Source organism: Sceloporus occidentalis, unplaced genomic scaffold (genome assembly GCF_023333645.1).
Source record: "Sceloporus occidentalis isolate IW3139 unplaced genomic scaffold, rSceOcc1.0.p SCAF_13, whole genome shotgun sequence".
Lineage (NCBI taxonomy): Eukaryota > Metazoa > Chordata > Lepidosauria > Squamata > Phrynosomatidae > Sceloporus > Sceloporus occidentalis.
Genome location: NW_028316993.1, coordinates 18,457,922 through 18,483,198, shown reverse-complemented (window position 1 = coordinate 18,483,198; position 25,277 = coordinate 18,457,922). Strand labels below are relative to the sequence as shown.

At 40.4% G+C, this 25,277-nt stretch overlaps 1 protein-coding gene across 1 annotated transcript in view; it reads right to left on the bottom strand.

Moving 5' to 3' along the window:
• Nucleotides 1-24,724, bottom strand: part of RUNX3 (RUNX family transcription factor 3) — a 179,002-nt gene extending 154,278 nt beyond the window's left edge. Inside the window, exon 1 of the mRNA XM_089478557.1 lies at nucleotides 24,667-24,724. Coding sequence (XP_089334683.1) covers nucleotides 24,667-24,724 — 58 coding nt within the window. The remainder of the gene's footprint in view (nucleotides 1-24,666) is intronic.
• Nucleotides 24,725-25,277: the final 553 nt, after the last annotated feature.

Genomic DNA, 25,277 nt, shown 5'->3' with positions numbered 1-25,277 from the left:
GTTATCCCCTCTGTTGTAAACCGCTCGGATTCCCAGTGATTCGGCGGTATATAAATAAAACCTATTATTATTATTATTATTATTATTATTATTAGATAGCCCTGTTTAAATATTTCAAGGGATGTCATATTGAGGAGGGAGCAAGCTTGTTTTCTGATGCTCCAGAGACTAGGACCTGGAGCAATGGATGCAAGCTCCAGGAAAAGAGATTCCACTTCAATATTAGGAGGAACTTCCTGACAGTAAGGGCTGTTCAACAGTGGAACACACTCCTTCCTCGGAGTGTAATGGAGTCTCCTTCCTTGGATGTCTTTAAACAGAGGCTGGATGGCCATCTGTCGGGGATGCTTTGATTGAGATTTCCTGCATGGCAGAATGGAGTTGGACTGGATGGCACTTGCAGTCTCTTCTAACTCTATGATTCTATGAAGTTTGAGTAGTGGACTATGACTTTCGAGATCAGGGTTCGAATCCCCACTTGTCCATGGAAACCCACTGGGTGACTCTGGGCAAGTCAAACCCTCTCAGCTTCAGAAAATCTTATGATAAGTTTGCCTTAGGTTTGCCATAAGTTGGAAATGACTTTAAGGGACATAACAACAGCAGCAACAAGAAGACCATGCAACCAATATAATTATAATAATTGTCTCTTAGAAAAGGAAAACAGAAAAACTGAAGAGAAAAGAGACTGTTTGAACTGCTTTTACTCCTACCATCATCTCACAGAAGAAGATATGGCTGACTAGCATTAACCTTGAATGATAGTTTAAAACAGAGCTTAGAAATATGACTTTTTTTGTCACAGAAGTCACTCCTCCCAACCCAGGGTCACACAGTGATACACACACCCACAGATGCTGGCGAAACATCAGAAACAAACTCTTCTAGACCACATAGTCAGAAAAACCCACAAAAACTATGACCTTTTTGGACTACAATTTCTAGAATCCCTAACCATGACCCAAAATCATCATTTATTTCCAAGCTCCTGGTGAAAATATATTAAGCACTTTGTTTCTGGCTCCACTTGCCATTTTCTGTTTCTTATCCTTTGGAGCATTGTCGTTTCACGACAGGGAATGCTTTGGAGTGTCTAGGTTTAGGACTTAAAAGGGTTAACATGGCATATGTAATTCTGTGTTGAAACAACACATCCAAAATCCAAAAACAGTGGAATCCAAAACCAGAAACATTATCCCCAAATCAACAGAGGGTTTTTTTTTAGTTTTTTCACTAGATTTCAGTGGGAGCAGGAAAAGGCCCAACTGAGATCAGCAGGGGGAAAATGCACGCTAAACAACAACAGTGTCTAGAAAACAGTCAGTGTGAAACTGATGACTAATCGTCTCTGGGTGTAATTTCAGTTCACGTCTACGATATTTGCTTCTGCAACTTTGCAGATGAAATAACAGCGAGTCTGGTGGGGTTAGTCATAGCTGTTCCAAAGAGGTAGGTTGGGAAGGTCACATTGGTAGGTAAAGAGAAAAAGAGAGAGAGAGAGAGAATGAGAGAGAGAATGAGAACTAAGCAATAAAAAAAAAAAGATCTGGACTGAATATTGTGTGCAAACATTAGCAGTATTTGCTCTTTGGTCTCGCAGTCTCCAAATCAAACCAGTAAGAAGACCAATTCTGCTATCTTAGTTCCAAGAAGCCCATGTGGTATACAAAGAGCTTGCAATGAGTTAGAAAGATATTATTTGTAATCAATTCCTTTCGGAAAGAACTACCGTAAGGCATCACTAAATTACATTCTGACTGTAAAAAATAAAGGATAACAGCACTACTTTTTGAAGTGTAACTGTAGTTGCTTTATGGTCTTAATACTTAGATGTGTTTCATTTCACAGCCCAAAGGTTTGCAGCACTCTGATATATATTTATTTATTTTATAAAGGAACTAAAATAATCAAAGTTACCTAAAGAGTTAGTGATGCCTAAATACTCTAAAGCAGTGGTTTTCAACCTTCCTAATGCTGCAACCCTTTAATATAGTTCCTCATGTTGTGGTGACCCCCAACCGATGGTCTCAGTTCCTAAGACCATTGGAAATGTGTGTTTTCCAATGGTCTTATGTGACCCCTGTGAAAGGGTTGTCCAATCCCCAAAGGGGTTGCGACCCACAGATTGAGAACCGCTGTTCTAAAGGCACCAGATGCATGTCTTATCTTGAAAGCTAAGCAGATACAGAGCTCTGGTAAGTAATTGAATGGGAGGCCGCCAACAAACACCAGATGCTGTAGGCCATATTTCAGAGGAACGAACTTGCGAAGCCACCTCTACATATTCCTTGCCTAAGAAAACCCTGTGAAATCCATAAGGTGACCATAGGTAGACAGGAGACTTGAAGGCACAAACACACAGAAAGTGTTTGTGACTGATTCTGGTAGCTATAGTGCAAGGAAGTTGCTCTGGTAAATAGCAGGCATAATAAATAGGTTACATGTCTTAGTTCCTGCTGCTTACCAGTTACTAAGTTATGTTTGAATTTAACGCGACATTGCTTCATTTTATTCATTTTATGAGGTAATGGATTTGTAATTTTTGTAGTTACAGGGGTAGTTACTATCAATTTTGTAGCAGTCTGTTTTTGTTTTGTTTTTTAAGTGACTGGACAGCAACAATTTTAGTCACATATGAATCACAAAAAAAAAGGAAAATTACTTTTTTAAAATCTAAGTTAAATCTATGTGATCTCTGGGTCACTTTTAGATTTATACAGATGGAATAGTCCAGCCCCTGGAAGGTTTTGGGTCTAAAGAAATGCCCTCCGGTCCGGATCTCCTGACCTTGCCATGTGCAGCACTTACATTTGCATGGTAAAGGGCAGCACATGGGCCACATGCAATCCCTGTGCCCCTACTCCAAACCATTCAGTGCAATTTTGGGGTGATTTGCCCCCAAACCACACAGAAAGCTCCCCAAGCATGTAAAAATACCCCCAGCCCCAAAGAATCTCTACTGCCCCCAAATACCTCAATAGTCCTCTGCAGTCTTTCTTAAAATGTTACAGAAAGTGATGTCACTTCCCATCGCCATTTTGAGAGGGACTGAAGTGTTAAAGTATAGACATTTGGGGTTGTAGCCTACAGAGGAAGAGGAACATGGACCCAAATAGTTTCCAATCTCTGTATGCATGACTCTTTTGGGCAAAATAAACATGTTTCCTGATTTGTTTGTTTGTTTGTTTAATATCTTGCCTTTCTACCAAGAATGGTAATCAAGGTGGAGGGCAATAACAAAATATAAATTGAACATATATATCAGTTAAATCATAATGTTGGAATGTATTAAACACAAAACTGAAAATGCAACAGTAAAATATTTGAACACTCTTCCAGCAGTTGTGGTTGTTGTTGTATTCCTTCAACTAGTTTCTGAGTTAGGGAGACCCTAAGGCAAACCTGTCATAGGGTTTTCTTGTCAAGATTTGTTCAGAGAGGGGTTGCCATTGCCTTCCCCTGAGACTGAGAGAGTGTGACTCACCCAAGGTCACCCAATGGGTTTCACAGCCGAGCGAGGAATTAAACCTCGCAATGCTCAAACCACTACACCACACCATCTTTCCAAACAGTAAGACCCCTTTTAACAGCAGATCAGATTCCAGAGCAAAGGCTGATCTGAATGCAAAATGTAGCTGCAATGGAAGGACAACAAAGTGGGAGTGAACCTGGTATGACTGTGACTTCCCACCAGGGAGGAGATATTTATGGTGGACAATTGGCAGAGCCAAGGTTACATTGGGACCATATCCCTGCAATTCATACTGGATTTTCAAATGCACACGTGGGTTAAAGCAATTTCTCTTATAAAATTTCCTCTGCCATTTGTAGGAATTTGACAGCTGTTAACTCATAAGACCATGAATAATGTCTTAGAGAAAATATAGAGGTGGTCATCTGTTTGTTTTTAAATATGCACCCTGCTATAAGCACAGTATTAAATAAGCGGCAGCGTCGTTGCGCCAGAAATACGCGCGAGGGGCGGCGCTTCCGGACGCGCCTTGCCCCTCGCGCGTATTCCGTACGGCAAGATGGCAGCGCCCTATACAGACAGGCAGCGCCATCTTGACGTAACGGACGCGCAGCATCCGGACATCTAAACCCGGAAGAGCCGTCGCGAGTGCGCGCTTTGGCACTTGCGGCAGCTCTTCCGGGTTGCCGGAAGGAGTGTGATTTCTGCACTCCTTTTTTGCAGCGCGGAGGAGTCGCGCGGTTTGGCTGCTGCGGCTCCTCCGCGCTGCAACCGGCAGCGGCCCAAGACCGCCCCTTTTGGGCGGTCTGTAACGGGCCATACTTTATTAAAAAGAAACAAATAGAGCCAACATGATGCAGTAGATAGAATCTAACAAGAGCTTGGAAAAGTTACTTTAATTGATCATGTGTGTTATGTGTCTTCAAGCCACTTGTCAGCTTATGGCGACCCCATGAATTTCAGAAGATTTTCTTTTGCAAAGATTTCTCAGAGGTAGTTTTGCCACTTTATAGGCTACAATATTTTGGCATTCATTGGCAGTCTCCCATCCATGTAGTAACCAGGGCTTTCCCTGCTTAGCTTCCAAGATCAGGCGGGATCTGGTACCTTTAGATTATTTAGGTCCTAAATTTAATAGACTACAATACCCCAACCTCACCCTCAGCCAGCATAGTATTGAACACAACATTATCAAAGAAAAAGAACTCTATACAAATATCAAATATTAAAAAGACTGGGTGGTATTCTCTTCAAGTACCAAAGGAGAGTTAAAAATCCAAACCACAGAGATTAAAAAACCAACCCAGAAACCACTGACACAAAATTTATTATACCATTAAAAAAAACCACTATTTCTTTTTTTAAAGGTCCACCCAAATGGATACGTATGCTTGCCTCAAAAGTCATTTCAGTATGAATTCATTTAATATTTGGAATATCCTGGGCACAAATTAACTCACAGCCATCTGAAATATTCATATAAAGTTCTACATGTATTTCAGTTGAGAGCGGTCTTCTTCAGCAAAGAGCTACAATGCATCAAGGTGAGTAACAGAAGTTCCTTCAGAACACTGGAGTAGCTAATAGTCTTTAGGAACAACACAGAAAGCCACCTTATACTAAGGCACCCCCATTTGTCCATTTAGATCATTTGAGTCTAGATTGATGGAGACTATGTGGCCCTCCTGATTCCATTGGACTGCAATGCCCATCATTACCAGTGCTGATGATGAGAGTTGCAACATTGGAAAGTGCACACTTTCCACAAAAGTAGCATCTCTCTGAAGTTTCTTGTTATGGGGAGGGATCTTTCCCAGCCCTATCTAGAGATGTAGGAACCTGCAAAGGGTTGATTTTATCAACAGATCTGTTTGGTTCTTCTGTAGAAAATGCCTCACAAACCTCTATGTAGAGATCCTACCTCTTGTAGAACACCTAGTCAATCTGTTGGTCCACAGAGCTCAGTATTATCCATGACATATTTCATGGTGTGTTAGACTACAACCCGCAGCACTTCCAGACAATACAGACATTTTACTGTGCAAAATATTTGGGGCACATCAGCTTGAAGAAAGCCGTTCTAAACTGACTAGCTGGGACCTTTCAGGTAGGGACCTTTTCCTGAAGCTTTTGGAGATCTCCTGCAAGTAAAACAAGAGCTCTATCACTGGGATGAAGGTCCATTACATGCTTATAATACCTTGATTTAGGAAGCTGGCTTATGCCAAGGAAGACCACTGTCTTGTTCTGCGTTATCTACATGAACTACCAGTGCCTCTACCAAATACCACACCATTATGGGCACTACCAGCCACCACTACCTAATAATACCTAATGGAAGGTCTTGGAGCTTTTGAGTAGGCCTGAAATACAGAACTCCTGAACTGTTTAAATCCAGTTATTTGAAAACAATTTAATTAATTACCAAAAAAAAAAAACAACAAAAAAAAACCTGATGGCAAATGCCACTGGCATTCCATCTTCAGCATGAAAGAACCTGGAAAGCCAATTTGAAACTGGTGACTACTCAAACAGATGTTTACCATCCAAAAACCATAGATGTTTTTGCTTTAGGGAAAATGTGTATGCCCTCATATGCATTTGTGTGTGGTTTTGTTAATCAGTTAATCTCCCAGGGTTTGTTTAATTGAATGACAGCACTGTTATTTTATCTAAAAATAATCACAACAAGCCTGAGCAACTTGGCAGAGCCCACCAGGTTTTTCAGATGAGAAGATGTCTTGCTTTAATGAGAAAATGCTCTGTTTGAAAGACACGGTGGTGGTGTCTTCTGTTTGAACGGCTGTCCAGTCCAAGTATGGTTAAAAGATAACTAAAAATAAAAGAGAGAACAAGATCCTTGAAGCTGAGCATCAAGAGCTTCTGCCTGAACAGTCTTTCGCTTCAGGGTGAGATGTACTAGGTTTCTATTCAAAGTACAATGATTATTTCAGAACAGGTCTAAAGTATTAAGACGCACATTTTATACAGATCTCCATTCCCTTTTCATCATCTTTTTTGAATGATTTTTCCCTTTCTTAAAGAGCCGGCCAACCTATCTAGGCTACCTCCCCAAAACCAGTGTATAGCTGGTGACCTGCCAAGTTTTGGACCACCTCTCCTGTTTGCGTACTGCTTGGTAGGCAGCAAAAACAGGAGGTCTGTTGGCCTCCTGGTGGGCCACCACACTTGACGGATGGAATTCACTCAGCTTGAAGGGTCACTAGTTATGCCCACCTGGCCTACATCCGCATACATGGTGGCAAGTTGGCTGCAAAAGGGTCGTCACCATTTTGCGTGCCAGCACATACTCTATGTTTTAAGTTTCCTGGGACTGAACTATAGATGAAGGGGCACACTTGTGTGTGCATGTGTTTCTTTTCAGTGTGTGGCATGGGTAAGGAGGAGGAAGGAAGCAAGCTAGCTCAATGGACAAACTCCAGAGAAACTCAACGGTTTCCTTGCTGAAGAGGTTGCCATGGAAGTGGATGCAATCTGTGGTTAGCTATTTGATCTTTGCTTGTAAGATCCATACTGGTGGGCTGTTGTTTTCCTTTGCCTCTTGCTTCACGATCCCCAGGGGCATAACCTTAGCATTTCAATTAGGGTAACAAGGCAGTTAAAGGGAGGTCTTTCTCTTCTTTTTTTCCCCTCTCCCTCCTCCCTGTCCTTCCAGCAACAGCAGACAGTCTCCAGCTTATAGAGCGGCAGTTGTTTACAAGATGGATCCTAATGGGGGCGGGTGGGAAAAATGTTCCTACCGAGGCAAGGAAATCAGCCAGGACTGTGGGGAACATTGAGTGATCACAGGAACTGGTACATTTCTGCACCTTTTCTCTCTGTGGCGGTGGTTTTGGTCACATAGGGTGGTCTCACAGCCTGGACGATTTAGGAGTAGTTTAGAGCTAGAATCAACAAGCGATTATTAGATTCCATGCCAATACTTTAAAAATTACTGAGGTCGGCATTTGGTGGGGTAGGAGGGTGGTAGGGTTTTTGCTTCTCATAACATCCTTCAGGAGCTGATGAGTGGCTGCTGGTATCTGAAACTATTTTTCTATCTCCCTTTCCAGGTGGTCTTTCTTCTGCAACGGGGGCAAAATGAGAGATGGGCTGTTCTGTCCAAGACGGCAAAAATCCAGATGCTCCACTGGGATGGGTCAAGTACTGGGATTGTTGCAGGAAAGAGGAGGCAGAGTTACTTATTTGGTTTTATTTCAAATGTTTTTACCTTGCTCTTTAGCCAAAAAGCTCCTACCGTTCTTTATGAAGGTAAGGATAGAAGGAATATTGGAAGATATTCAAAATAATGCCCAAAAAGCATATTTTTTGAGTGTTGAGAGATCCTGACAAGATGAATCCTAGACAGATGAGAATCTTCACGTGTCAGGACTTATTGTGCACAATATTTGTATATGATTGTTTCCCACCCAAAAACATAATTTTTTCACAGGAAAGAGCATTTTCTATGTAGAAATATTACTCTCTGTACAGAAAGTTCTGTTTTCTATGCAAAACAACCACTTGCAAATTTTGCATGCTGTAAGTCCTCGATTACAGTATTTTTGATAAAAGAAATAATATTTCAATGCAGAAAAAGCTGTTTCCTGTGCAGAAGATGCTGTGGTTGAACATTTTTTTCTGTGCAAAATTTGCACTTGACTGATTGGCATAGAAAACAGCATTTTCTGCACACACAAAAAAGGTGTTTCCTGCACAAAACACACTGCTTTCCATGCAAAACAACTGCATGTGAATTTTGTGCATAAAGTACCAAATTGTGAATAAACTGTATGATTTCCTTTTGGGGGGGGGAGCAGGAGAGGGGAGAAAATAACATTTCTCTCTTCTATCTTTGAGAAGAAAACGAGTGAAGAATTTGATCCCTATTCTATGGATATTCACTGCCCTGAGGCTTTCAATCTGAAAGATATCAGGAAGAGGGAAAAGCAAGCTTAGACACCAATTCCCAAAGTTACAGAAGTTGGCACCACCAGCTGGAATGGAAACGATCCAGAAAAACTGATGGAATGACTCCTAGTGAGGTGTCAGATAAAGGAAGGGCAAAGGTAGAGAGAGACTTAGCTGATGCAATAGAGTAGCCCTGCTTCCCTTCTCTCCCTGTTGGCTGAATCCCACTGAAATGGTTGTCATGCAGTATCTCCTCTGTCATGTATTCAGCTATATGTAGCTCCTCACTGCCATCTTCTTATTTCCATAGTTTCTATATGAAACCAGCAGCTATTTGCTAGAGGATGGGCTTCCATGTGATGGCTAGATGAAGTTTTGTTTTCTCAGTAGGCCTCTGCCTTGGACCCTTTTCAGTTCCATGCTTCCTGGAAGAAAACTGGAAGAGCGAGGAATAGACCAACAAGCATAAGATTCCTCTCCTCTATCTCCTTTCTTCTAAGGTGGCTTCCAGAAAATCAGCCTATATCCTAGATTCCCACCTTCCATGTTGTTGCATCCCAAGTTAATATGAGTCAATTGCAGAAATAAATTATGTTTGTTGTGTCAGTCCTTTTCAGTTGTTCTTGCTGAGGGGATGTAGCTCATGTTCAATATGGCAAAAGTAGCATTTGTGTTGGGAGATGGTGGGAGGCATGATCAGGCACAGCCAGTTCCAGTTCCGATCCCCCCTGGCCATCACATATCTGCAGGTTTCTGATTGTAGCTATCCATACATTTGACACACATATACCCACATCAGAAGGGTTACATTTTGCCACATCAAAAGGGCAAGAGAAAGATCCTCTTGGGGTATGGAGGATAAATTTGTCATTGCTCTGAAGATACACACACGTTCAAGGGTCAATCTAAAACGTGGATATTCCTTGTGCTGATGATCTGGTGAGGGCACTGTAAGCTGACAATTTTGGCCAGGTGGGTTTGGGAAAGTTTAGAACCACCCCACAATAACTGCCTCAAAGAATTCCCTTGAAGCTAGTGCTTCCAACAAGAGTGTAATCATGCTCAAAAGTCAACTCATGGTGGTGTCACTGCATAAAATGCTCCATGTCAACTAGACCCTATAACAGCAGCCTGTTAACAAAATCCATGTGTAATGGGAAGGCCAAGGACTCTATCACATGGGACTCAGTCTTGCCGCAATCACGTTCTTACATACCGTTGTTGCTACAATTGAGTTATTGCATACCTGTTTTGGAGCTTTTGTTATTACGCCTCTCTTCAATAGTGCAGTGGGGGCTTTGTGTGCCATCAACAGTCCCCACACTCCCTCTTCCTCATACCTTTCTTTATTAAAAAATTAATTTGCATTTGTAACAGTTCCAGAGTTATAGGAATGAGATAGTGGGGGGGGGGGGGGAGAGAAGAAAAGTGAAAAATGTGTGTATGTGGGAGAAAACAGGCTGCCTGGGAATAGTGAGGGGAAAAGCGGGTAAGGAGGAGACTGACACGACATAACTGCTCAAATTGGGACTGTTCCTATCACACCTGTGGAGTAATAGGATGGCAGCACAACTGGCCACCTACTGACTAGTTTTCCCATCAATAAAAAATGCCTTCTAACAACACTTCAGAGGCACAGCAGCAACTGTTTGGAGGTGAGATCCTACAATAGGTACTGCCTAAGTTGCTATCTCTTGCTAAAATTGTGGTTTAAAACATGCATGTGATAAGGTCCCAAGAAATAGATATTACTGCAAAGTACAATAGACCCTTGTTATATGCTGGGGTTTGGTTCCAAGATCCCCAGTGGATTACAAAATCTGTGTATGCTCAAGTCCCATTAAATATAATGACATAGCAAAATGGTGTCCCATATAAAAAAATGGAAAATCAAGGTTTGATATTTGAAATTTATCCTTTTTTTGAACATTTTCAAACCGTGGATGCTTGAATCCATGTATAAAAATCTGTGTATAAGAAGGGCCGACTGTATATCTTTAGAGACAGCACTTGTGAGAGAGCAGCAGAAAGAAAACACTTTTCTTTCCCTCCATTATTTGAATGCATGTTATTTTGCCACTGGAGAAGAAGAGAAGGGTCTAGGAAAGAGAGAAAGTCTGGTGATATGGCAAAACTGGAATGGTTCATCAACAGACAAGGAATCATGGCAGGAAAGATAAGAGGAGTCCAGTAAATCTGAAATCTTGGATTGGGATGAAGAAAGGGATTGACTAAGGAGAGCTGCAGTCCAGGAATACCTGAGATCTGACATACAGAGTGAGCCATAAAGATTAACTCTAAGGGGGACTAAAAATATATAGCTATTCAATCATAGTGTAGAAAAGTCACAGACTATATCATTGCTGGGCAAACTTTCCAGCTTCCTGAGAATGTCAGGGTTTTTTGTAATAAAAATAATGCATCTTTCCTGCTCTCAAAGCTGCAAAGATATGCCTAGCTAATATGAAGGCAAATCTCAGGAGTCGGAGGTGCTACTAAACAAGATATCCAGGGTTTCAAAGCTGTGTGATGCTCTTTGCCCCTCCTCATAGCATGCTGTAGCAGTGATGCAAAAATTGGTACAATAGGAGTGCTGGGGCAAACCCTAAAAAAGCAACTGTTTATGGACTACAGCTTCCAGAATCTCCTAGTTTCTTCCTACACCTTCCCACTTTGCCAAGCATTATCATCTTTTCCAAAGAGTCATGTCATTTCAGGATAGTACAACAGCTTTAGTTTACAGATATATGGCCATGTTAGTTTGCAATATCAGTATGCAAAGAGATTTTGTAACAAGGCATTACAACATCCATTTTCATACTGATATTCCAGATTAACACAACTATGAATGAATTTTAATCTAACATGTCCATTTGTAATCTAACTGTGTGAATTTTAATCTAACATTAAAGAGGAGTATCTGCAAACTTGATCACAAACTTCAGAAATGTATAGATCACAGTTCCAGGTTGTGTTTATGTTTGGGAAGTGTGAAAATTGAGTAAATTTGCACTGAAATACCAACAAGTGATTTACTCACCAATCCCCACTATTCATATTGGATTTGGATGAGAGACGGAAGATGACTCTTCAGATTTTTTCTCTCTCTCCAGATTCCATACTGAATCGCTCAATCCAACAACAAATATCTTCAACTCCTACCAAGTTTGCATTGACCTTACTAGAGAATATGTCACACAGTTATCTATAATCAGTTGGCAAAACCTATTGCTTTATTGGTAGATTTTTACTCCTTTTAGACTTGATTCTAGCCACCTGTAGTGGGCTGGAGTATTGTAGGATGAAAAGTGAGAAATAAAAATTCTCAAAACGAAGCTAACAAAAACCTAAGAAAGACAAATCTTTTCATATTTGCAATCCCAGTGGAATGCAATTAAAATATGGAAAGAAATACGGGTTTCTAGGAAACACACACAAATAAGCACAAACTCTTAGCTATGCCATGCATCCAATGGGTACATGGATGTAACTTTTCAAAGTAACTGGGATTTCTTGTCTTAACATTCTACAAATGTCTTGCAATTTGGCATCGCTCCAGTTTTTGCCATAAACTTTTCTTTTTCTTCCTCCCCTTCCTTCCCTTAATAAAATTAGGTCTGAAACAAAGATGTTTATTGCTGTATGGGTAGCTATTCATATGGAAATAGAGTTCAAGATGTGATCTCTCTCTCTCTCTCTCTCTCTCTCTCTCTCTCTCTCTTTTTCTCTCTCTTCTATGTTTTTTATTTTATTTTATTTTATGAATGATCCGAGTTAAAACCAAGCATTTATACATCTTGCTTGTGAAGAGGGGAAAATATAGATTAAAAAGAACTGTGTCTGCAAATGTTTTTTATTTTCCTCTTCTTATTTTCTTCCCATAAGTCTGCCTTTAATTAGCAGCATAGAGTACAAAGGCTATATTTATAGTGCCACCATCTTGCAAGGGATGGTATGAGGATCCACCACATGTATTACTCACTTGCCTCCAGTGCGCTCTGGTTCCTAGCAAGGTTGGGGAGTGGGATTTACTTCGTTGCACCTTTGTAAATCCCATAATCCTTCATGAATGTTTATTACTTGTTTTTATTATAAACCGCCCTCAGGCATGATTCCATGTTTAAGACGTGTTTACAAAATAGTTCCATAAATAAATACATAAAATACTATGTGACATACACTATTGTGCTGCGGTGCTACACAGCTAGAACTAGCAGGAGTACAGTTCGGTTATTTTAGACCCCGGACTTAATGGGCCTATCAGAGGCAAGGAAGGACCATTACTGATGATGATGATGATGATGATGATGATGATGATGATGATGATATTTATTTGTGTCTTGCTCTTTTCCCAAAGCTGGAACCCAGAGTGGCTCACAATATTAAAAGAACAGTACAATTAAAAGCATAGAAAATCATACATTAAAATATAATTAAATAGGAATAAATCAGGTTGGGCAATACTCGTAGGGGGACTGCAAAATTGGTGCATAAGTGACACAAGCTTCTGAGTTCTCTAAAACTCCTCAGCAGGCAAGATGGTACAAAAACAGAGGCACTTGTCCGATCGCTTAGCTTTTCAGTGATGAAGACTGCACCCGTACTGCAGAAATAATCCAGTTTGACACCATTTTAACTGCCATGGCTCAATTCTACAAAATTCTGGAAATTGTAGTTTTGTGAGACATTTAGCCTCTCTCTCTCTCTCAGAGCGCTCTAATGCCACAACAAACTACAATTCCTAGAATCCCATACCATTAAGTCATGGTAGCTAAAGTGGTGTCAGAGTGGGTTATTTCTGCAGCGCAGATGCAGCCTTCATCAGTCAAGATAGTAAAAAGCTAAAAAGTAGGACAATTGCATCTGTTTTTGTACCATCTTGGCATCTTGTCTGATGCCAGGCGGCTGTTTACATATGTGTCCCATTGTGTCACTCAGTGCTACCACCACTACTGTGAGTCTCTCCCTCTAAAGTCATAGTGAGGTGCCCAGCCATGATATCAAGGCTGGGTGCCTTGTTTCTGACCTCAGACGGAGCAACTGCACCTGAAGCAGGCAACATAGAACTGAGCCATGGTAGTTAAAGTGGTGTCAAACTGGATTATTTCTGCAGTGTAGATGTAGATAGCCACCAGACATTGCTATGGAGTGTGGAGGCAATTGGGGGAAGTCCAGGTCAGCTCCAAGACCACAATACTCTGGGAGAAGCCTGCATTATTTTGGCCAGTGTAGGCGAGCACTAAGTTACACTACAATCGGATACCTGGATCCTAGGAAACATTCAATAAAAATCATTAATATCAAAGGATTTCAGTTTCAGATCAGTGTGCATAGCAGTGGCAGCTGGTGACTCCCATGTTAATGTGGTGTTAGATCTGCTCTGGATTATAGGGGTGAAACACACAGGCCAAATAATGTGGTTTCAAACCGCTTTGAAGGCGAGGCTTTTAGATGACACTCACCCCCAAAGTGAGTCGAAACCAGACTGAATTCTGTTCCGCCCTATAGTCTGAATTTTAAAGGAACTCTCCAAGGTGCCAAACCTATTTTGCAGCTAGTGTTCAATGTCTTAGGCGCTTTACAGAGCACCCAAAAAAGGCGCTTTTGTCGGCGCCGCTGGTTGCTGCGTCCGGGAACCGCAGCAGACAAATCATGCGATTCCCAGATGCAACGAAAAAGAAGCTGCAAAATGCAGCTTCTTTTTGCGCCGGGGAAATGGCGCCGCAAGTGGCCAATGGCACACTCACAACGTCACTTCCCCCACGCGACGTGTGGACGCTAGGCGGCCAGGACATCAAGATGGCAGTGCCCATGTAGAACGGGCGCCACCATTTTGTACGTGCCAAGTGTGTACTAGGGTTAGGGGCGTCCGGAAAGGACGCCCCTTTCTAACCCTAGTACATGCACGGCATGTACTTTTTGCCCGTGCGGAACAGGCCTTAGATTGTTAATTTAAATTCTAGATTAAAACCGGTTGTGCATTTACCATCCACCAGCTACCAGTGGTGCATAAAACACGATGGATGCACCCTTCCAGCACTCAGCCTATTTAGAAGGAAGTCCCACAGAGTGTCAGGGTGCAACAACCCTAAACCTACTTACCAGGAAGTACATTGCATTGAATTCAATGTGTGCAGTAAGACAGGTTGTGAGGGATACACAAGAATTTGCTACTAATCACCTAATGGCCACCATAGCTGTCCTTGCTGTGTGACATATTCCTTGCTGATATGTTTGTATTCATGCCTTCTCAGAGCTGACCTATCTGAGTGGCAGCACTACAAAGTAAGACTAAGATGGTAGGCTTCCAAAGTGTAAGTGCGGGCTGTATAATTTTAGACTTGAGCAGGACAAGATTCCCGCCCCCCTCCCCATAGTAAACCAAACAGAGCAGTGCCTGCATCACTGTTTTTCACTAGCAGAGACTGCATTATATTACAGATTTATCTAAAATAGTTGATGTACTGTTGATCATAAAATATATCACAACAGGCTTGGAGATAGAATCACAGAATAGAATCATAGAATCAGAAGAGACCCCCAAGAGCCATCCAGTCCAATCACACTGATGAATCTGTCCATTTAGTTCTCCCCCAGGTCTGATTTAAAAAGAAAAACCCAACTCAAGTTCTTTTCTTCCTGTTAATGAAAAAATCTTGTGATAAGGACTCTATCAGCTTTCCTCAATCCTGGACAGCTGAATAGTAAAACTGGCTAACAGTTTTGATGAGGAAAGCTAGGGCAGAATAGTAGGATGCATGCAAAAGATTCCAGATTCAGTATCTGCTATTTCCATGTAGAGTCTCCGAAACTCTGAAGAGCCTCTGCCAGCGAGTATAGACAGTGCTAGCTACACAGACAAAATTTGCTCTCCAAAGTAACATGAGCTATGTTCCTTATCTAATCAGCTTCACACTAAAATTTGGAGAACAAAGAAATTATAATCTTTGCAGGAAATTGCTGGGCAGAATGGGTTGACTCAGAAACAAATGGTTTAACACTCAGACACAGACACACACACATTGAGTATCATTTTCATATTGCTCTGAACTTGTGGAAGACTCCAACTCAATTAAAATCCAAAATAACTACAGATATTTTTTACTCATTAATAAAATGATTAATCAACTAATCAAATCTGCAGAAATCTACATATAGGGAAAACAACAGCTTACATCCACTATTGGTTTCAATTAGAGTAAAACCATTGAACAACAGAATTTATGAAAGTATGGACTGAATCTGGTTCTCGAGGATATTTAGGAATGACAAGTGGATTTTGGGCAATATTTCCAAAACAAAACGCATACTTTTAAAAAGGTAATCCACACCTGTGCAGTAGAAAGCATAGCTGTAAAAAGAGGCATTCCTGTCTTTGGGAAAGATGGTGAGGTTTATCTTTTAAGATGATGTTTTTATATAAGCATTTTTTGTGCCAAACAGATAAGGTACAGTCACAGATGCTCCTGTCCTGCTCTAATTCCAATTTTCAAGCCTGGGATAATAAAGTCCATTGTGTGGAAGGACCCTTCATAGTCTTATGCTTCCGTTGCCTCTTCAGATGGCAATGTCTTTTCATTCACTCACTACAAAATGTGGTCAACCACCTCTGCTGCATTTGGCAAGCCACCTGCACATTCCGCTGAGTGAGGCCCTGGACCTCTGCATTACAGAAGTTACATTACATTACAACAATCCACAACAATCAAATGAAGATGTGCCCACGTCAGAGGTAACAACACTGGCTATGCCACTTGAAGCTAATTTCCACTAAGGTACAACTTTGAAACATGATAGAAAACCCTCTGATCAACCAGAAATTGTGACTGAATTGGAGGGGATGGGACCCCTTGGGTACAGCTGCATCCATGCTGCAGAAATAATGCAGTTTGACACCACTTTAACTGCCATGGTTCAATGCTATGGGACTCAGGGATTTGTAGTTTGCTGTGGCACCAGAGCTCTCTGAAGGAGAAGGCTAAATATCTCACAAAACTACAAATCCCAGAATTCCATAACATTGACCCATGGCAGACAAAGCAGTATCAAATTGCATTATTTCTGCAGTACGGATGCAGCAATGACATAAGTATTTTTCCAAACCTGGCAAATGCTCTGAAAAAAATGTAGCCAATATCTACTGCTTTATGCTTAAGCATATAAAACAGAGATATCCAAATGAGTAGCTCATTAAAAGTTGTGCAGATTGCACACCATAGCAAGGTGAGTAGGAGTATCTCTGGAGGTCCAGTTTTATATCCAATTGAGAATTGGTAGAACACTTCTGAATGCACTAAATTCAGTTAGCATTCTCTCTCAGTTCAAATTGTAAAAATACATGAATATAGCTATATATAATATCAGAGACATTAAATATAAATCATAATTCATTATGTTTCCAAGCACATGCTGTGATCTGTGCACAATTTAAGAAAAAAGAATCTTTCAGTTCAGCACAATATTATTTTTATCATTGCTGGTGAAACTGCAGGGAAGCCAAGAGGCACAGAAGCCAGATTTCAGAGGCAGTTAATAAAATTTTGAAGGAGCTTCACCTTAGATTTCCACCCATTTTTACGGACTCTTTTTAAGGGACAAGTTCCCAATGTTGCTATTCCACACAGTGATGTGAGTACTGGAAAGCAAAGGAGACGGCCAGATTGATGGAACCGTGCATCAAACTGCAGGATTTGGCTATCATGCATGACCAAATGAATCTGCTCTGTTGTGGTCAGACAGAGAACTGTCTACTGCTCACATTACAGGACTGGGAATTGTTTTTAAATTTCTGGAACAGCAAGTGAAGTGAAATAATAGTCTCTTTTATACCTTCCAGCATTTCACAAATGAAAACCAGGAGACACATGGCCAAGCAATATCAGAGTGTGATCAAGATGCAAAAAGATATTAATAAGGAAAAAATAGACAAGTTAGGAGAAGTTGTAGCAATTTGCTTTTCCCTGAGTCTGCAGGGAAGGGCAAGATTTGGTTCCCTCTGCCCCCTACTAAGTAAGCATGCACACTACATTTGCACATTGAAATTGGGTTGTAGCAATGGAAGGAAACTAAAGTTAAAGGGAAGGAGTTGAAGGAGAAGAGAAACTAGGGGCCCAGACAGACAGGCCAAAATAAAGCTGCTTTGAGTCACTTTGGAGGTATGCTGTTTAAATGATGCATGCATCTTAAGAGGCCAGAAGCTGTGCCAAAACTGTGCTCCAGTCCTTAGGAGCATATAAACAGCACATCTCCAAAGTAACCCAAGGCAGCTTTATTTTGGCCTGGCTGTTAGGGCCCTAGGACAATGTAAAAGCAGTAGAAAAATAGGATGATAAAGGAAAGTGAAAGACAAGAGAAACTGGGACATTTTAAAAGCAGTTGAAAATTGGGATGAGACAAGAAAGTTGAAAGAGAAAAGAAACTGGGGCATTATAAAAGCAGTTGAAAAATATGATGAGAGAGAATTAATCAAGACTTGTTGTTACATGCCTTCAAGTTGTTTCCAACTTATGGCAACCCAAAGGAGGACTTCTTGTGGGTTTTCTGGGGCTGAGAGTGTGTGACTCACCCAAAATCACACAGTGGGTTTCCAGAGGCAAATCCAATGCTCAGACTACTACATCACACTGGTTTGGGACAGTCCCTGCCAAATCAGAACACTTAGAAGGTATGCACTTTTCTCTACTGAACTATATTGTTATCAGTTTTTGCTTTACATTCTTAATTTGTTATGTTCATATCCAGCCTTTTATCCAAAGAGATGAAGGCAGCATGTACTTCTCTTCTCCTTTAACTCCACTTCTGTTCTCTTGGCAACCCTGTAAGATAGGTCAGGTTGAAAGGGAGAGACTAGACCAAGTATGGCACAGGGATGACTGTCCTGGACCACCCCCCCCCAAAAAAATCCCACCCAACAGTCCAACTGCCATTCAACATTGCCTTTCTGCTGTATTTCAGCTGTAACTGAAATTCATCCTTGTAAAGCTTTTTTGAAAGAAAACACCCCCCAATCATTACCAATCAATCATTGATGTTGCAAGAGTCAGCATGGCATAGTGGTTTGAGTGTTGAACTACGACTCTGGAGACCAGAGTTTCAATTTCCACTGAGCCATGAAACCCACTGGGTGATTTTGGGAAAGTCACTTGCTCTCAGCCACAGGGGAAGGCAATGGCAAACCTCCTCTAAAGAAATTTGCAAAGAAAACCCCATGATAAGTTTGTCTTAAGGTCATCATAAGTTGGAAGCAACTTGAAGGCACACAACAATGACAACAACATTGGCTTTGCTCTAGTTAAAAAGTCCCCTCCGCCACCAAATGAAGCAAGCAGAAATGCTAAAATAAAAACCCAAAGCCATTCCCTGCTCACTGGCCCATAAGCTACATGATACTTTCAAATCATTCAAGGTTTTCTTCCACAAACACAATCCTTAAGAGCTGGAAGCACAGTACAAGGCACAATTCGTACTTCAGTATGATCTAGTGTGATTTCAGAAGATGTTGGTGTGGATCTAGAGATGCAAATCTTTGACTATTTCATCCTTCAACGCAAGAAAGAATTAACAGTTGTCTTCCCATTGCAGTGGGGGGGGGGGGTCTCCACAATTTTCTCCCCATATTTGAACATCCTGAAATTTTCTGCAGGAATTATTCTGTGGCGAAAAATGTATGATTTCTTGTGTTAAAAACTGGTTTTGTCTCCATAAAGTAATTCCTGTGCACACTTCAGGATGTCGAATTTCAGGAGAAATTTGCACAGAAGTCTCACTGGGCTATGATTCTTCCTAAAGGGAGTTATTCAATTGTTGGAATTATTATTATTATTATTATTATTATTATTATTATTTAGGAACAAATAGTTGTGAATATTCTTTTCGATTATAGCTGGGATTGTGGCCAGAAGGGCTGGGTTTTCTTGAGGTCACCCACTGTGCTAGTGACAAAAGTGAGATTCAAAGCAAAAACTACCAGACACATTTCTTAATGTACTATCTTAGCCACAATGCTATGCTAGTTTTCAATTCTGTTTTATTTCTGGCCACTCAAACTGTTTTATTTCTGGCTACTCAAAATGGATAGACACCAGCCAGAAAATTCAGACTAAAAACTAAAAATCGCTGTTTGATAGGGTTTTTTTGTGGGTTTTTCAGGCTATGTGGCCATGTTCTAGAAGAGTTTATTCCTGACGGCTCACCAGCATCTGAAGATTATTCTCTGAAGATGCCAGACACAGATGCTGGCGAAACGTCAGAAATAAACTCTTCTAGAACATGGCCACATAGCCTGAAAAACCCATAGCCTGAAAAACTATGGATGCCGGCCATGAAAGCCTTTGACTTCACACTGATGTTTAAATTCAAAATATGGTTGTCTTTAAAAAAGAATTGGAGGCAATTAGACATAAAACATCAGAACATCAAAATGTTGAACATTTCAAAGTATATAACAGATTTAATATGTATGTCAAAACTAAAAAAAACAGTACGCAAAGGTGTTTTATATATATATATATATATATATGCATAAGGTATGTACACACACACACACACACACACACACACACATACATTCTGTTTTATTTAATTGTATTTGTATTTCTGTTGTTTTATATTTTGTATTTCATAAACCCTGGGAGGCTTGCCTTGAAAGGAAATATGAACGTATTTAAAATAGCATGCAAAAGGATCTTGCAGACTAGCAAGATGCTAAGAGATACCTTTGCATATTGATACAGACTGCCAGAACTGTCTGTCTGAATATTTAAAATAGGTTTTTCATTTAAATAAGAGATATATGAGCTGGTTGCAGAGAAAAGTCCTTTTCTGAAATTATTCCCTGGCCATCATCCACACCCATCAAACCAGACCTTAAAAGTAATGAGTTACATATAATATTTCCCTGCAAACTTGTTGTTGTTATAACTGGGTTACCAATCAGGCAAGAAAGCCACCTTTCAAACTAATAATACAGGCAGGAAAGAACTTTCTTTATCGGTATAACAGCAAGTAAGGCTGACTTTGAAAACTTGCTGTTGGGAGGGATTTTTAGAAGCATTCTGACATGAATTTTTCAAGTTTTATATTATTGTCTTAGCCATCACACTTTTCTTTTTAATTAATAAAAACTAAAAGGGAAAACAGCAAGCAACCCAATGAGTACTACAAAAAGTTACTTTCAAAATTCGAACACAAGTAACATAAATTAGGAACATAAAACAGGAAATTATTTTTGAATAGTACTCTTCTATGCTATACAGAGAATCTGGTCTAACAGGCTGTTTATATATATGTATATATATATAATGTATATAATATATGTATATATAATGTACATAATATTACTATCCACCTTTGATTTAGTGGGTCTTTTCTAACTGGGATTACCAATAGGATTCAAAGACATATTGGTAATCCCAGTTAGAAAAGACCCACTAAATCAAAGGTGGATTGTAATATTGGCCTGTTACAGACAGCCAAAATAAAGCTGCTTCGGGTCTCTTTGGAGGTATGCTATTTAAATGATGCATGGGTCCTAAGAGTCCGGAGGTCGCACCAAAGCCACACTCCATTCCTAAGCACCGGAGTGCAGCTTTGGTGCAGCTTCCGAATTTTTAGGATGCATGCAGCATTTAAACAGCATACCTCCAAAGAGATCTGAAGCAGCTTTACTTTGGCAGTCTGTAATAGGCCATTATGTATTATTTATTAAATCAGATTGATTCAATGGATATATTCTGGATGGTACTACCAATAAAATTCACATTTTAGTAGTTTCTTCCCCAGCAATTTAAGATTACTTTAACAATGGGCTCAGTACCACATCTGAAGAAGTGGGTTTATATCCATTCATATTAAAATAAAAAACAGTCTTAAAGGTGCTGCCATGTTTCTTTTTTTCCTCCACTTCTCTTCTTCCTTTTTATGCTGCAAGAGAATAACATGGCTACTTCTTTGAACGCTCCAAGCAAAATACCTTCAAGATTTAAAATTGAGTGCTTCTTATTGCATTCAAGGTTTCTGTTTGGATCTTTTCTTTATATTTGCCTCTTCATTCCCCTCCTGCACACACACATAGATGCACGCATACATACACACAAGTTCTCCAGCATCTTCAGGTAAAGGAAAGCTTTAATTGTTGGAATTGATATTTAAAATGATTATGCATTTAAAATGATGGCAGTCCAATTTCATTTCCAACAAGAGCAGACCATTGCTATGATAACAGGACTTTCTACTATTCCCCACTTACATCAATCCTACTGACTTCAATAGGTCTATTCTGCCTGGGAGCAAAATTGGCTGTAGCTTTGTATTTTTATTCCACCCTTCATCTCGCATTACCAGAACAATACACAAAATATAATTTAAGAAACAGTCCTAATAAAGCCACACCAAAATACAACAAAAGGCAAAAATTTCATAAATCAGATAGTGACACTCAGCTTATTCAATCTACTTTTACACATCTGGGTAAGCAAAGAAAAAGGCGTTGACCTGGCATTAGAAACAGCCTAATGCCAATTCTAGTCTCATTTCTATGGAGAAAGTGTTTCATTGTTGGGGTGTCACAACAGAGAAGACCCTTTCCCTTATTGTCATGCAGGATAGGATGCTATACCATTCAATGGCTGGACAGATCAAACAAAATCATTTGCCTTTAGAGATTGCGATTTGGGTGCTTAATAAATATCCAACACCATCTTAGTGTTCTTTTATTATTATTGTTTCTGAAAAGGAATACAGCGGGGGGAGGGGGGGTATTTCTTGGTGATTTCTCTCCTGGCAGGACTACTTTCGTGGATGCATTTCAGCAAGAAAATGACAGTTCCTTTCTAGCCATCAAAGACATTTTGGTTGCTGAATTAAAAGCAACAAGATGGAGCCCACCTCTGTCCCAGGTGCAGAAGCTAACTGGAACAGCAATGGAATCTGCACCATTCCTAAGTAAAGCAAGTGCATTTAGAGAGCCCAGGTTCGGAACAGATTGAAAAAGAACCACCATTTCAAACAGTGCACAATTCATTCACAATGCAGAATACATTCACTGCTGGAAGGTGCAGTGATGACCCCGGGTTAGATCAGTTTTAAAATGGAATGAGACAACTCCACAAAGGAGGAAGAGGAGAGGTACATTCAGGGCTGTTACTCATGATGGAACCCAAAAATACAGAGGCAGAATACCAGACAATGTAGATTATTATTATTATTATTATTATTATTAATGGAAAGAGCTGTCAAATTCATGCCCTGTTAACAAGCTTCCTCCCAGAAGGAATTGATTGTGGCTGCTAAAAGAAAGAATATGAAACTGAACTGGATCTTCATTGGTAAAGCATTTACAAAAAGAGAGCTAAATAAATAAATAAATAAATAGTATATGCTCTAGAAAGCTGGCTAACTTAGTCTCTAACTGCAAAGGGGCTTTGGACTTCTTGTTTCTAGAGAAGGAGACCTTATTGCACCCTGAGATGAGATGTCTGTTCTCTTTCTTCCCTCACAAAATATGAAGGGGAAATCCCCATATATTAGATGTGGCATTTTATTTGCCTGAAATACCACTTTAGGCAGTGGGGGGATAAAGGTCATACATGCATTAGGCAAGACACAGACAAATGAGAAACCAGATTATTGAAACAGTTGCTACTAAGGGATTTACTGTATTTACACATGTAAGAGTCTAGAAATTTTAGTTAAAAATTGCCCTAAAAAAACTGAGTCAACTTAACCACAGGTCAATATAAGTATGAAACCATCCCTGGTGAAAGGTAAGAGCATACTTTGTCCTGAAAGCAGTGACCCCACTTCTATTCTGTCATCCATCTATCCTTTAGGGTGAATACAAGCAGTTATGCTTACTATAATTTCTAAAGTTCTTTGGCATTGGTTTTTTTTGTGTTGGTTTTTTTTGCTTCATCCTTTAGATCCTTTGTTACATCCCACTAAGTTATACCCTTGACTTATCCATGGGTCATGTCAAAATCCATAATTTTGGCCCCAAAACCTGCCCTTGACTTATACATGAGGTTGACTTATGGTTGAGTATATACAATACTGAAGAAAATCCTTCAGGGGTTAGATTCTCACATTTACACTTCTGCAGGCACAGCTTGGTGGAGCAAAAATAAATACAACACTGGAATCAATCCCAATATTAGTTTTAGGCTGAAACTCAGGTTTCTGGGGAAGGTGAGGATGACGATAGATAGATAGATAGATAGATAGATAGATAGATAGATAGATAATGCAAGTCTTTCCATAAGGGCTACTACAATGTCTGGATTCAGAGAGTACTGGTTTCCATTCAGAATATTGTGGGAGAATAATAGCTTGAACAAAGGTGAACTACCCTCTGTGAGTTTCTGTGCATTTCATAGCTTTTTTAACTGGGGCTTTTGCAAGAAAACGTTCCTGAAAATATCATCATCAGGCAACATAGTTGATTGGTTGGTCAATGGATTGCTTAGATAGTTTTTTGTGTTTTTTTCAGGCTATGTGGCCATGTTCTAGAAGAGTTTATTCCCGATGTTTCACCAGCATCTGTGGCTGGCATCTTCAGAGATGCCAGCTTCTTTCTCTGAAGATGCCAGCCACAGATGCTGGCGAAATGTTAGGAAGAAACTCTTCTAAAACATGGCCACATAGCCGAAAACCCCACAAAATCTATGGATGCCGGCCATGAAAGCCTTCAACTTCAGGTTGCTTAGATATTCTTTTTTGCCAGAGCAGCATACATGAGACCAACATATTCCCTGATGGCTGGAAATGCAGTTCTGTACTATAACCATTGTTGAAGTTCTTCAACAGAGAAGTGACTACTAAGCCAAATATTGCATCAAAGCTATCAGCTCCATCGTCCAATTTCTTCAGCCACCACCAGACCAAAGTGGGAAAGCAACAGATGCAAGAATGTGCATTCAGCAAAATGAGGAATTGTTGTTCTGTCACATTCATAGACTTCACCTGGTTGCGTGATACTCTGGGCAATTCAGCCAGAATGCACAACCAGTGTCTGTGATAGAAAACATTCAAGCACAAACCATCAGAAAAAAAGTGCTCCAAAAAGAGGTAGAACATTTGCTGTTCCTTCCTGCTACGGATTTCCCTTAAGCATCATCGACGCAGAAGAGGAAAAATTCCTTCCTCTACCACCCGGTTTGCAAAGAGCTAGCATCCAACTGAAGATGTGCCAACAGGATTATTAAAAGAGGCTGTAAGTTTAAGCTGCTTTGAGTGACAAACAACGGCGCTTCCTGCCTCGAAGGAGAGGAGGAGAGCTCTGTACTCACCGCGCAAGAAGGTTGAAGAATAGGTGGTAAAGGAATCAAATATGCTGTTGGAAGCCATGACCCAAATTTAAGACCCAGATTGTCTTCCAGCCCGTCTTTGTGGTTTGCTTGGATCGCCCTACTCTTTCTTAGGAAACAAAATAAAATAAAACAAAAATGTAAAAAGAAGAGTCAACCAAAAGGCCAAAAGAAAAAGAAAAGTGAAAAAAAGATGGGGGCGGGGGTGATGGATAAAAATCCCCAATGAGATTTTGTGCCTGTTTATAACTGAGAATCTGATTCCACAGTACCACAGGAATGTTCAGCCACACGAGTTTCTCAATAGAAGCATATGCGTGCCGGATCGTCATTCGGATGAAAGGGGAGGGGAAAGCAAACCAGGCTTTCAAAGAGATAGATGCCTCCATCCTCCCAGCACCCCCAAAAGGAGCATGTCTTAGAAGCATGAAGAGCAAAAATGAATGAATGAATGCAACTCACCCCTACGCAGACCCAAAATACACAGATGGTGTGGAAAAACACAAGGAGGAGGTAAACCTCCCTGTCAAGGTTCAGGTACTCTTCTAAATTGCAGATTGCAGTTTGCTTGTGGTTCTGTGGTTGCCTCTGAG